Source organism: Lampetra fluviatilis, chromosome 13 (genome assembly GCF_964198595.1).
Source record: "Lampetra fluviatilis chromosome 13, kcLamFluv1.1, whole genome shotgun sequence".
In the NCBI taxonomy this organism is placed as follows: domain Eukaryota; kingdom Metazoa; phylum Chordata; class Hyperoartia; order Petromyzontiformes; family Petromyzontidae; genus Lampetra; species Lampetra fluviatilis.
This window is the reverse complement of record NC_136287.1, coordinates 7,396,179-7,408,341: the sequence shown is the minus strand read 5'-3', so window position 1 is coordinate 7,408,341 and position 12,163 is coordinate 7,396,179. Positions and strand designations below refer to the sequence as shown.

Here is a 12,163-nt window from a genome sequence, read left to right as displayed (position 1 = left end):
TCTGATGACTGTTATCAATTACTGCACATGTATAACTGAGCAGCAATAAATATATGCCGATTGCATTGTACTGCCTTCACATATACAATGACAAATTATAATTAAAAAAACCTATACATTATATGCATTTGAAATTTGTATTTTTTTATGTTCTACCCACGATTGGATGAAGGCCACCCCTATGCAATGTCTGTCGTTTTTTTTTTTAAACCATATTTTACTATCCGAGTCAGTATGGGTTAGTGAAGGTGGGGAGCGTAAATGTGGGACCATAATGCACTACAACAGTGGTCTTTGCTGCACTACCTCCTATTGCCCACAATGTCGCATCGCAGCACCATATATACTGTAGTACAATTGTCATGCTTGCCTATAAAGCAAGTTGTACCGTAAGTCTTCGTGATGGAGATATAAGCATGGTCCAGATTCTAATACTGTAATTTTATTTTGGGCAAACATTAAATATTCCTGGATTAGTCGTAGAAGGCGATGCAGGATTTTACTGAATACGGGTAATTTTGTACTGATTGTACACTCGGCATTTGGGGAATGCTTGTTTTTTGTTATTGTTTTCAAACGTCAAACAGCATTCAACTTTGGCGACCTGTACGTTTCACCAGGAGAGGGCAGCCTAACTTGTCATACCATACATCCGGAAACAGTCGAAAGCTTGACAGCACAACAGCAAAATCCTACATTTTGATAAAAATAGGTATATGTACAAGCTGGACCTCCAGCTTGAACATGTAAATAAAATAAGCCTTCGTGTGACCACTTGATAGCCAATCAAACAAACCAGCTGTGCAAAGTCATCAGTGATGTTTGGCAGCGCTTCTAATTTGACCTCTGTGTTTTTAGCTTGAGTTTATTTTTGCGTGCTAAGGTCGAGGGTAGCACTTAAATTGTTTACAAAATGGTCTTGCTTGTTTACAAGAACGAACTGTTGGAGTATGATTGACTAATCTTCTAATTTGGGATGTAATTCCCTGGCTCTTGCTGGAATGTAATTTAATTGCTAATGTGAGACGAACAGATTAACATTTCCCATATGTCACGTGTTTCAACTTCAACGCACTCCGTGGAATGGGTGTATTTAGATAATGCCATTATAAAATTGCCACTGTTGGCTTCAAGCTATCCTCCCTTGAAGCAAATTCTTACGTGTATTTGAGATGCCATAATTTACTTTCCGAAATATAGAGTTATTTTCTAAGCCTTGTTAAAATAAAATGGATATCTTTCCCCATTGCATGGAGGTGGCATTTAATAAAATATTGCAATAATAATGTCGAGAACAGTCCACTCTTTTTCCTGCAGGGGAAATACATGGCATTTGAGGTCATTGGTAGCATAACTACAATTTGATGTTCCAGGTATTTTCTAGAGAAACTAAGTGGTCCTTTAGGTAATTTGCGGATTTGTTTAAGAGGACCTTTGGAATGAAGACAACTCAGTGCTTCTGCTAATTCAGTGTCACCTTTTTCGTGTAGCAGTTACACACTAGTGTTATCCATTTTTTTTTAATGTATAGTCGAAATACAACCTTACCTCCCGATGAAGAATTGCATTTGTATAAGTACAGTATAATAATGAACACTGCAGTAGAGCATTTGGTGATACTGTTAAATAGTGACATCAATATTGGCATGCGAGGCCTCCAGACGTGTTGAGGGGTCAGGAGGCTGAAGGGGAGGATGTGCTCAAAATACTCTATTGTCTCTTTAGTAGTTCTAGAATCACGTGCCATGTGCTAGCACAGATGTGCATGACCAATTTATTGTGTGATGACATTTTGGAAGGAAACATTCCCTCCACTGAGTCACGTGGTACAAATATAAGCGTGCAGCCTTACAATTGCTTGCTCACGCCACTCCCGGCGTAAGTCTCTGCTAGAAGCTGCAGAGAGCTCGTATCATCATCATAGGCTATCCCTCGCAATCGAGGATGATTGTTTTCCATAGAAAATTTGGATTACCTCTGGGTCCGAAGATGGCTGAAGAGACTGATCCTGGATTGACAGATTCTGCCGCAGCTCGGGCACATGTGTCCAGAAAGAATTGTGCCTGGAACTGGATTAGTAAGTTGGACTGCGGCGTGCTGTTCCCGCCGCTCCCACTTTTCCTCTTCCTGTTTCTGCCGTTGAGTTTGGATCCTTGAAATAGACTCTGTCTCCATCTGAGGTGACCCTGGGCAAGAGTCTCCCATGATTTGGTGTCGATGGTGCACTTCATGTTGGCCTTGAGGACATCCTTGAAGAGCTTTCTCTGCGCTCCTCACGACCGCACATCTCGACGAAGCTGGAAGTAGAAAACTTGCTTCAGTAGTCTGGAGGTGGGCACTCGGATGACGTGGTCGGTCCAGCGAAGCTGGTATCGAATAATCATGGCCTCAATGCTCGTGGTCTTTGTTTGTGAGAGGATGCTGATGTTAGTGCGTCTGTCTTCCCACCTGGCTTTAAGGTCCCAGTTTGGTTGAAGGGAAAAGTGTGTAGTGTATAGTCGTGTATAGTGTAGTGTATAGTACAAGATGGTGGTGAGGCTGGTGCTGTTGTATGGGGCACAAGAAAGAGGGCTGCCCAAGCTATGGCAGTCACAGAGACGAGGATGTTGTGGTGGATTTTGGGTTTAACAAGGAACGACAGGGTGAGAAATGAACAAGTGAGAGGAAGACTCAAGGTGGTAGAAATCACAGACAAGATGAGAGAGAAAAGGCTGGTGTGATTCAGTCATGTGGAGAGACAGCAGGAAAATGATGTGGGTCAGCAGGTGGCAAGTGATGCAAGTGAAAGGAAAGAGATCAGGAGGAAGGCAGAAAAATAGGTGGTGGTGGCGATGTGGTGCGATCGGACCGTGGTGGCCCGAGGAGCGGAAAGAGAGATGGCGCAGGACAGGGCTGTGTGGAGAAGGTTGGCAAGGACAGCGGACCTCACATGAGTGGGACAAACGCGTGGAAGAAGAAGAAAGGCTTTTGTGAGGTCATAGAAGGCCACGTGGAGAGGTTTGTGTTGTTCCTGACGTTTTTCCTGCAGTTGACGGGCAGTGAACATCATGTCAGTTGTGCCTCTCGATAGCATGAACCTACATCGGGATTCTCAGAGGAGTTCGTCAGCAATTGGCATAAGACGTTTCAGGAAAGTTCTTGCAATGATCTTTCCTGCAAGCCGATCCCCCTGCAATTTCCACAATCGTATTAATCTTCTTAAAGATTGTCACAATCATTGCAACCCTGAGGTAGTTAACCCATGGGTGGGGACAGGTATGCTTATTATAATTGCGGCCTATACTTGCCATGCCACAGCTTTTCGAGAGGAAAAGCATTGCCATCTGCATTCCTGACCATACCCTGGTGGTGCTGTCTCAGATGAGTGGACATTTCAAGAATGCTCCCCCCCCCCACCTCGTTTCTTAAGCACCATTCTGCCAGACGAAGTAGAATAAGTGGGAGTGTCCACAGTTGAACCAACTACAGTAGACACAACCAACCGATCGACCTAATTTGTGGTGTACCAATTTATACTGCCGGGCGGACAGACATTGGGGGGTGGGGAGGGGTGATGAAATGTTTTTTTTTTTATATAGTTTGAACTGCCATGCCCGGAAAAGAATCTAATCGGTCACCCCTGGATTTTAAGTCATCATTGAGCCATGGCAGATCAGTGACAAAAAAAAACTAGTGGGAGGTTTGTTGGTGCGAAGGATGTCGGTGCTTCCTACAAATCATGAATGCCTCCTGTGTCTGGGCTGCACAGTTGCTCAACAGCAAATGCAGTTGCTGAATTGTATATTGAGCTTCTTTCGCACCGAATTCGTGAAATCACCACCGGTGGGTGTCTCTTCTTCAAGCTGATTTGACTGTTCAGCATGTCCCAGTTTAAGACGATCCTGTGTTTCAAAGTAAGCTCTGGTGTTTGGTATTCAATACATTGTAAATTGACCTAAAATGTACCGCTAATACTGTATTACATTACACTTGTCATTGAAATCGCCATAATACATAAGAACCCTTTAAAAAAAATAATGGTTTGTTTGCTACTAGATGTCTATGACTGTCATGGTAAACTATTCATGTCAATTCAATATTGATAATTTGTCAACTTTTTTACAGTTTTCTCGGAGAATCAGTTTGAAGTGGACTGCAATCTCCAACTAGAAAGTCAATCTCTCACTCCTCTCTCTCCTCTGAAGGAGGGCAATTGCCCCAAAACGTTAGCCTGTTGTTTATTTTACATAAAACACAAAATAATACTGGTTGCCATGGCGGAAAATATACGTCGACAATAGATAAGCTGACAATGTCACCATATATGTTTTTCCACATCAAACTTTCAGAATTTTGATTTAAAGCTTTCGTGACTGCAGGGATTCATATTCTTGGTTCTTTCGGTAAAGTCACGTAGAAGAGAAACAATAAAATAATAAAATGCATTATTTTTAGTTTTAGACTAAAATTTCTTAAGGTGAATTATATATTGTGTGCAATCTATATATTTTCGATTTAAAGCTTTCGTGACTGCAGGGATTCATCTTCTTGGTTCTTTTGGTAAAGTCACGTAGAGTTCACTCTAAATCCTCGTGCAATCTGGTTTAAAAAAGTTTTTTCAAAGTACTGTAATGTCAAATCAAAACTGACTACATCATTCAATTGCTCTAAGGATGGCGTCGGCACATGAACAATCGTCTTTGGTACTGAGCCACCAGTCTGCGGCTATTCAGATTTACCACGATTAGAGTAGAGTTCACCTCCTCTCATCCGTGACCAAGTGAGGAGCGAACTTCACGGATCATATTTGTAGTCTAACCAATAAACACCCTCTGGTAGGGAACGCCCAACTTCCGGTGTGTGTCTATGAGTCTGTGTTTATGAGCCAGCATCTTGCCTGTTGAAATTGCATCAGTGTATCCGTTCAGGTTGAAGGTGACGCACAGAATTCCTGGTTATTAAGTAACCAGCGACAAGTCCAATATGTTTTGTGATCTTATCAGTGAGTGCTGGTGAAGCAGTGTGAGCCATCGCCGATCCATCCGGTGGGATGTTTGCACGTTGCAAAAGAGTCATGCGCCAGACAGGGCGTCAGGAGTGACTTAGGCGTCAGAGTGGGTGGGTTTCAAGAGCTTCTCGGCTCTTAGGGCCATGTATGGGGTACTCTGACCCATCTGAGCAATAGGTTAGAGCGTCAGCCTTAAGCTTGTTTAGGGTACTCTGTGTTTAAACAAACACAGCCATCGCATGTAAGGGAAGTGTGCGATTTTATGCGGCGTGCCTCATCTCTGGGGGAAATTCCAAAACTCCCAGTGTTTAGCCAAAATTCCCCAAATCCAATCGGAGTTCATTCTCTAGTTTACATCTGCGATGCCGCCAGCAACAAACATGTCATTGCAATTGTGAAGAATTGCCCATTTGAGATGGTGGGTCCTTTCAGGTGATTCCAGTACTCTGCTACAGAACTGTTGCAGAGTACTGGCGAGATGCAATCTGCCTCGCCGAGTATGCAAGGAGATCGTGGGTTCGATCCCGACCCTGATGCCTGCTGTATATTTGAAGTTTGCGTGTCTCTCTCTCCCCGTGGTCGCGTGGGTTTTTCTCCGGGTCCTCCTGTTTTTCCCTCCACATTTAGAATCAACATCACGCTTTTCGTTTATTTGGCTGCTATACATTTCCACGTGATAAGCCACTTCGTTGAGCTATCAATTGTGGTCAGATCGCTTCTGAAAAAGGACTATATATATCTCAGTGGGACTTACCTGGTAAAGTAAAAAGAGTTGTCTAGTTTAGCAGTGCACACACGGGATTTGAAGAGCATCATCTCAAAATGCTGTACAATGTAGACGTGCGAGCACACCTTTGGGAACATTTAAGCATATATATTAGGCTTAATAATAATAACAACAGTAAAAAAATACACACATATATACACTACTGTCACCGAGAGGAAAAAAGAATATCAACATCTTGGCTGTCAGCCTTCTTGAGGAAATGTGTTGAGTTTTTTTTTGTTTCTTGAGGGAAGGTCAGTCGACTGACAGACATTGAGGTTTCCCTTTAATCTTTGATAGTAAAAAAAAGCCCGTTGCTATTTTTTTAATGATTTTTTTAAAGCAATAACAATACATTGAGATATATTGTATATATATTAGCTCGCTGAAATAGCTACCTGATGGTATGTACTGTATAGCCTATGACCAAATCACCTCGATTTGACCCTCTCCTCTCGTCTTATCCTGGAAGTTAAGCAGGTTTAAGCCTGGATAGCGCTTGGATGGTTTTGACCACCTCACACAGCAGGTGGGTATAGGTTGCTGCGCTGCTTTGTGGTGGGCAGCAAAGGGAAATGCAAGCACAATCCATAACTGTACCATGATCCCAACACCAATGCTCCCCATCTTCATCAACCTACAATGAGCAAAGAGTACGGACAGGCCCTCATCCAGAACTGGATTGACAGAGGCCTCGCACGTGTATATAAGTATATAGTTTACAAGAGAAGGTACAGGCAAAATAGGCTACTCATGTTTATGCATCGTTTTACAGTTTGTTTCGTAACGTTCCCTTAATTTGGAGTGCACTTTTACCGAATCATTGTCGTCTTTCCGAGACCATTACATTTCAATAACAAGTCTAAGGGTGGAGTGTTCACATCTGAGAGGAACGACCGAAAGAAGAGATATAGCGGTGAGATGAGCTCATGTGGAAGAGTAAGATGGATTGGGGAATTATGGGACCATGGGGTGTGGTGACGACATGGGAAGGCCTTCATCCACCAGTGGATAGAACATGGCTGATGAAGGGGTTTTTGGAGATTAAAATGAATGTAATAATTGCACTGTGACGAGGTGTAATTTCAATACATTTCTGTGGAAAACTCCAAATACTGCACTCGGCCGGAAATAAAATTGGCGTGTTTTGCGGATTCCTCTTGGCTACTACAGGGGAACAATTGCATCATCACTGTTCTCACTTGGGGTAGCAATTTTCTGGTAACCCATCCAGTTCCCCATTGTCTCATGCAAGTTGTGGTACACTAATCTCAAAAGAATCTCTAGCCGTGGCCTTGGTCATTTATTCCGGATGATGCAAATATGTACTTCTCATTGAATGTTGCTTTCCACTTCTGCATTTTAACACAATTACGTGCGACAAGTTATAAATGGAATAACTGTTGTAAGGATACAGTTGTAAAACAGTACAATATGCGAATATAGGCCAAATATAGAAGACAAACCCTGAATAAAGTTATGAAATGAAGGTGAGCGAGAGCATGATGGAGTGCTTTTGAAAACAAATCGTAAGTAAAATTACTAATAAACCTAAACAATAAAGTTATCAATCAGTGCATATTGCCGGCTGTGACTTGTGAGACATGGACTCTGACAAAGACTGGAACTGTGGAATACCAGGTAATTTTTGGGCTGTTGGATAACTTTCGATGGTCTGCAACAGGACCACAGCTTTTATTGAGCATTTGAAATGCTCCCTTTGCAGCTGATCTCTGTGGAGCAGGGGTATGATCTGGGTAATGTTCTCACAGTGAACAAGTAAGACGGAAATAAATCGAAGGTTCTTGCTGAACTTAACATGGCGGCCCCTACGTATGTTGGTGAAAAAAGACGACGCATTTTGTCCGATTCTGTAATCCTAGTGTCAGTGCGGCTGGTTCCATCACAAAGCGGTCATCTTCAGTAGCGATCTCTCGCATTGTCTCTCTGGTCCTCCTCTCACCCTTCTTACAGACGATGCCCATTGCTCCTTTCCCATCCTCGCGACACGACAAAACCGCTTCAGCCTCCTCTTTCTCAGAGTCTGTACACAGAGGTACAGTATGATGAGCTCAAAGTTCAAGCTACTCTCTCCTTTAAATCTGATGCCATCTCCGCGTCTAGGCACGGCGCGTGGATATAATAACACTTCAGTTTAACACGTCGGCTTTCGCGACCAATATCCTATAATAGAGGGGGTTTTAGGTTAGATCACGTAATATATAAATATATATTTACGTTAGATAACGTATATATATAATATTTACGTGAATATATATTTACGTGATCTAACCCAAAAAACCTCTATTATGGATAATAAAACATCGTTTATTTCTTCTTAGTTCTTTCGGTAAAGTCACATAGAATGGAAATAATATTGATGTTTTATTTTTATTATTTTATTATTTCCATTCTACGTAACTTTACCAAAAGAACCAAGAAGATGAATCCCTGCAGTCACGAAAGGTTTAAATCGAAATAGTTTATTTCCCCACATTTAACGACGTGTTATATTGACGTGGACTGCACTGACTAATTTTTTTTGCTATCAATGCCAGAAATCTTGTGTATGAGATGCAATATCATGAAATGTAGTGCCATTGTAGAGCTGTTATGTTTTGTTTCTTCTCACGTGCAAAGTTTGGCGATGTTTGTAAAAGAGAAGAACACTCAATATACGGTACGAAAAAAATTCAAGATACACACATAACGGAAAAATAGTGCAGGCTGGAAAACCATAACTTTCAAAGATCACACCATGAAGGCGTACAAAGAAGCATTCAGTCTTCTTGCTTTGTGGCCCTCTTGTCTGAAGTCACCATCAAAAATAAATGTGAGCACACGTACACAACTGTGGACCGGTTTCACCCTAACAAGGACAAAAATATAACCTGCCCACGGTTTACCTTGTCATCAAGTCAAAGTCACATTTGCTCAAATTTATGGTGACCGAATACAAAACGACCCGGTGCATCCCTCTCCCCCCCCGGAAACTGATGATGTGTTTTTTTAATCTTGTTGCATACTGCACAAACGACTCAGTATTTAAATGTTTTTCTTGCTTTTGGGTGGGTGTTCTTGGCGACGTCCTCCCGGAGAGCGGCGCGGCCTGCCCGCCCACTCGGTTGCCAAGGGGCGAGGGCGGAACGACGGCTCGGGTGCTCAGAGCTGCCGGCCCGTGCAGGGTTCAGGGTTCATCCGACGCCGTTGCCCCACAGTGGCTCCCATTGTCATTGGCGCGGGCTGTGCGGCTTGTGGGTGTGTTATGATTTGTGAAGTTATTCGCAGTCGCCGTTGTTTCCACGTTGCTGCAAATCGCCGGGCGATCGCTGATTTTTGTTCCACCCCCACCTCATTTTCGTGTGTCGTTTGAGCGTGGCCCATCCACGCGGCAGCCCTCCCGTGTAAACATGACAATGTTGGGCCAATGTCGCTCTGCGTTTGGGACCGTTGGGCCAACATTGGCCCGCCGTTGGCCCAATGTTCCACGTTACCTGGGGTCTACGCTTAAGTGACGAGTGCCAGGTACGTACATGCTCGTCGATTAAATCATTTTTTTGGTACGGTTAATGATTGCAATTGATATGCTCATGTTTACTGTTAGGTTAATGATCTGAGAGGGAGTGGGTAAAAGCTGAGCACGAGAGACTGAGCAGGGTGGCACAAACGAGACAAAAAGAATACGTTCTTTCATTGAATTGCGACCCTGAATCATAACAATTCATTGAATCCGCGGGGCAATCCGGGGATTTGGGCGAACTGGTACGTGCCTAATGTGTGGAGACAGCACGATCGTATCTTTTGCCCGTGTGCGTGCATGCGTGTGCGTGCATGCGTGTGCGTGCACTCATGCACACATGTGTGAGTGGTGATGCAGTGGTTGGCAAGCGACGCGGGTTCAATTCCTAGCCATGATCATCGCTGGCAATTGGCATCTTAACTTAGACAGGGACATCCAACTGCATTGGCACAGGCTGAGTTTATTAGCGAGTGCAGTCTGGGAACATCAGCGTTGGGGAAACACAGATGGCGGGTAGTGTTGTTGGTCCCACCACTGTAAGACTATTCTTGTAGTTTTACACAACAGCCATACCCCTGTTTACGTCGGTGATGCGTTCCTCAAAGGTGCAACGAATATCGAAACGGCATGAATCAAAGCAATTTGCGTGGCAGGTGGAGGTGAAGGCCGAGGTGACGGATACGAGAGAGTGAGGATGATGCTGCTGTCTGCGACGTAAGTGGGCTGAGGCGACGCAATTAAGGTCGTGGTGTTAATAAAGAGACGACGTATTTGCGAAAAGACGTAAATCGGGGTATTACTCTACTTTCAAAGGGGGGGAGCGGTGGCGCAGTGGTTAGCACATAGAGGCCGTCCATAAATGACGTCACGCGATTTTGGACGATTTTTGACCCTCCTCACTCGTCACACGGCGTCACAAAAACGTCAGACCCTCCATTAAATATGACGTCACAAAGCTCTGCCCCTCCCCCCCCCAAAAATAAAACATGCTTCAAATCGCTTTAAACTATTGTCATTGTAGTGCGTATTTAATGTGGCGCTGCACTCTGATGTTGTAGGAGAAAACATTTATTAAAAAGTCTATTTAATCAAGTAGAACGTGTTGTCTATATGTATTTAAAGTTGCGCATTTTGATGTGACGTCACATTTCTCAACCCCCCCCCCCTCGTCACACATCGTCACAAATGTCTGACCCCCCCCCTAGGTGCGTGACGTCATTTATGGACGGCCCCATAGCTCTGTGTACCCCACTGCGTGGTTTATTATTCCCGGCCACACCTAACGCCAGTGACACGTGACATCTGAACCGATTCTACTGGGCTGGTACTTCACACACCCACAATGACCAACGTGGTGAAGTATGGCCCTCACCCAGCAGGGGATTTACACAGGGGCTGTAAATGTAGTTTTGTTAATACAGTATTTTCACGAGTGCAAATATAACACAGTTCGTGCATGTCTACCGTTTAATGAGTTTCGTCTTCTCTGTTAAACTAATATCCCCGCAGGTGGCTTGCAATGTGTGTTTTCAGTAATTCTTTGGAGACATACAATTAGGCTAGTTTCTAAAACACATTCCTGCGGAGGGAGCTGGTAGGAACGTTGGGTTGCTCGGTCAATGGCCAGGGTCAACGGCGGCGTGGTGTATTCCGCAAATATGCCCGACTGTGAGGACGGGCACAAGCCGGCGTGAGTAGGTTAAACGTTGAGTTTTATAAGGGCACCACGGGGTGAGCAGCCCATCCCCTCCCCACCCAGCCCCACCCCTCCCATCCCCCACCCAGCCCCACCCTCCCCACCCAGTCCCTCCTCACCCTCCCCTCTCCACCCAGCCCGACCCCTCCCATTTTTGGATTCACGACGGACGGACGGACACAATAATCCCCTGTGGGCTGGTGGAACCAGGAGGTTTCTACCAGTAACATCCCCGCTGCTGTCCACCCAGCAGTATTCATGGGTACTCCACATTCCATGCGGTAGGTCGTGTTGGGTGGTATAAAGTATGGGTACTCTCAGCTTTCTTTCGAGTCGTCTGGCCCTGAGTGGAAGAGGAGGCCAAAACACCCTCTAGAGGGGGCTCTACAGAGCTCCGTCTTTTGGAGGCCCATCCACCAGCAGTGGCATGAGGAAACAATTGCAGGGATTTTCGATTTAAAGCTTTCGTGACTGCAGCGATTCATCTTCTTGGTTCTTTCGGTAAAGTCACGTAGAAGGGAAATAATAAAATAATAAAAATAAAACATAATAAAATACAATTCTCACGGTAAAGTCACGTAGAAGGGAAATCATTGCAGGGACGTGCCTTTATGTTTTACCCCTGAGAAAAAAAAACAAGTCATTGCACAACACACTACGGTACTGCAAATGCTTGCCTTCTGACTCACTGCACGAAAGCCACAGAGGTTGCTGTAGGGTAACTTAGGCAGATTCTGCCCGGTGATGTGCAGTGCTTATCCTGCTGGTTAGACCAGCCAGCAGAAGCCTCCCTCCTCCTCCGCACTGTGGGAGGAGCTCTGCCCCACACTTGTTCACAAAACTTCCCCTATTCACTTTTCTTTGATCCTTCTTGTCACTACTGCTTATGTAGTTGCCACCATTTGCTCACTCACTCCCTCGCCTCTCCCCTCCACCACCACCACAACCGCCAGGCATTTCCACAAGGTGTGCATGCTCCAGCTCACAAGTGTCGAGCAACGGAAGTTAATATATATTTTATCCCGGTCACTTATTTTCTTGTTGCCAGGGTCTTTTCACTTGGGGGCAGTTCGGCAACGTGACCTGAATTGGCAATTAGTTGCGGCGGTGCAAGGATGGGATTCCGCACGGAGGGCCTCGTCTGCCTTCTCACGCTGACGCAAGGTGAGTGCGCCGCTTCTGGTGAGTGCGGTT

At 44.6% G+C, this 12,163-nt stretch overlaps 1 protein-coding gene across 1 annotated transcript in view; it reads left to right on the top strand.

Annotated features, from left to right (window-relative positions):
• The first annotated feature begins 11,845 nt into the window (after positions 1 to 11,845).
• The window catches only part of LOC144935487 (integrin alpha-11-like), a 53,174-nt gene continuing 52,856 nt past the window's right edge, over positions 11,846 to 12,163 (top strand). Inside the window, exon 1 of the mRNA XM_078862186.1 lies at positions 11,846 to 12,133. Within this exon, the coding sequence (XP_078718312.1) occupies positions 12,085 to 12,133 (49 nt within the window). The 5' untranslated portion in view covers positions 11,846 to 12,084. The remainder of the gene's footprint in view (positions 12,134 to 12,163) is intronic.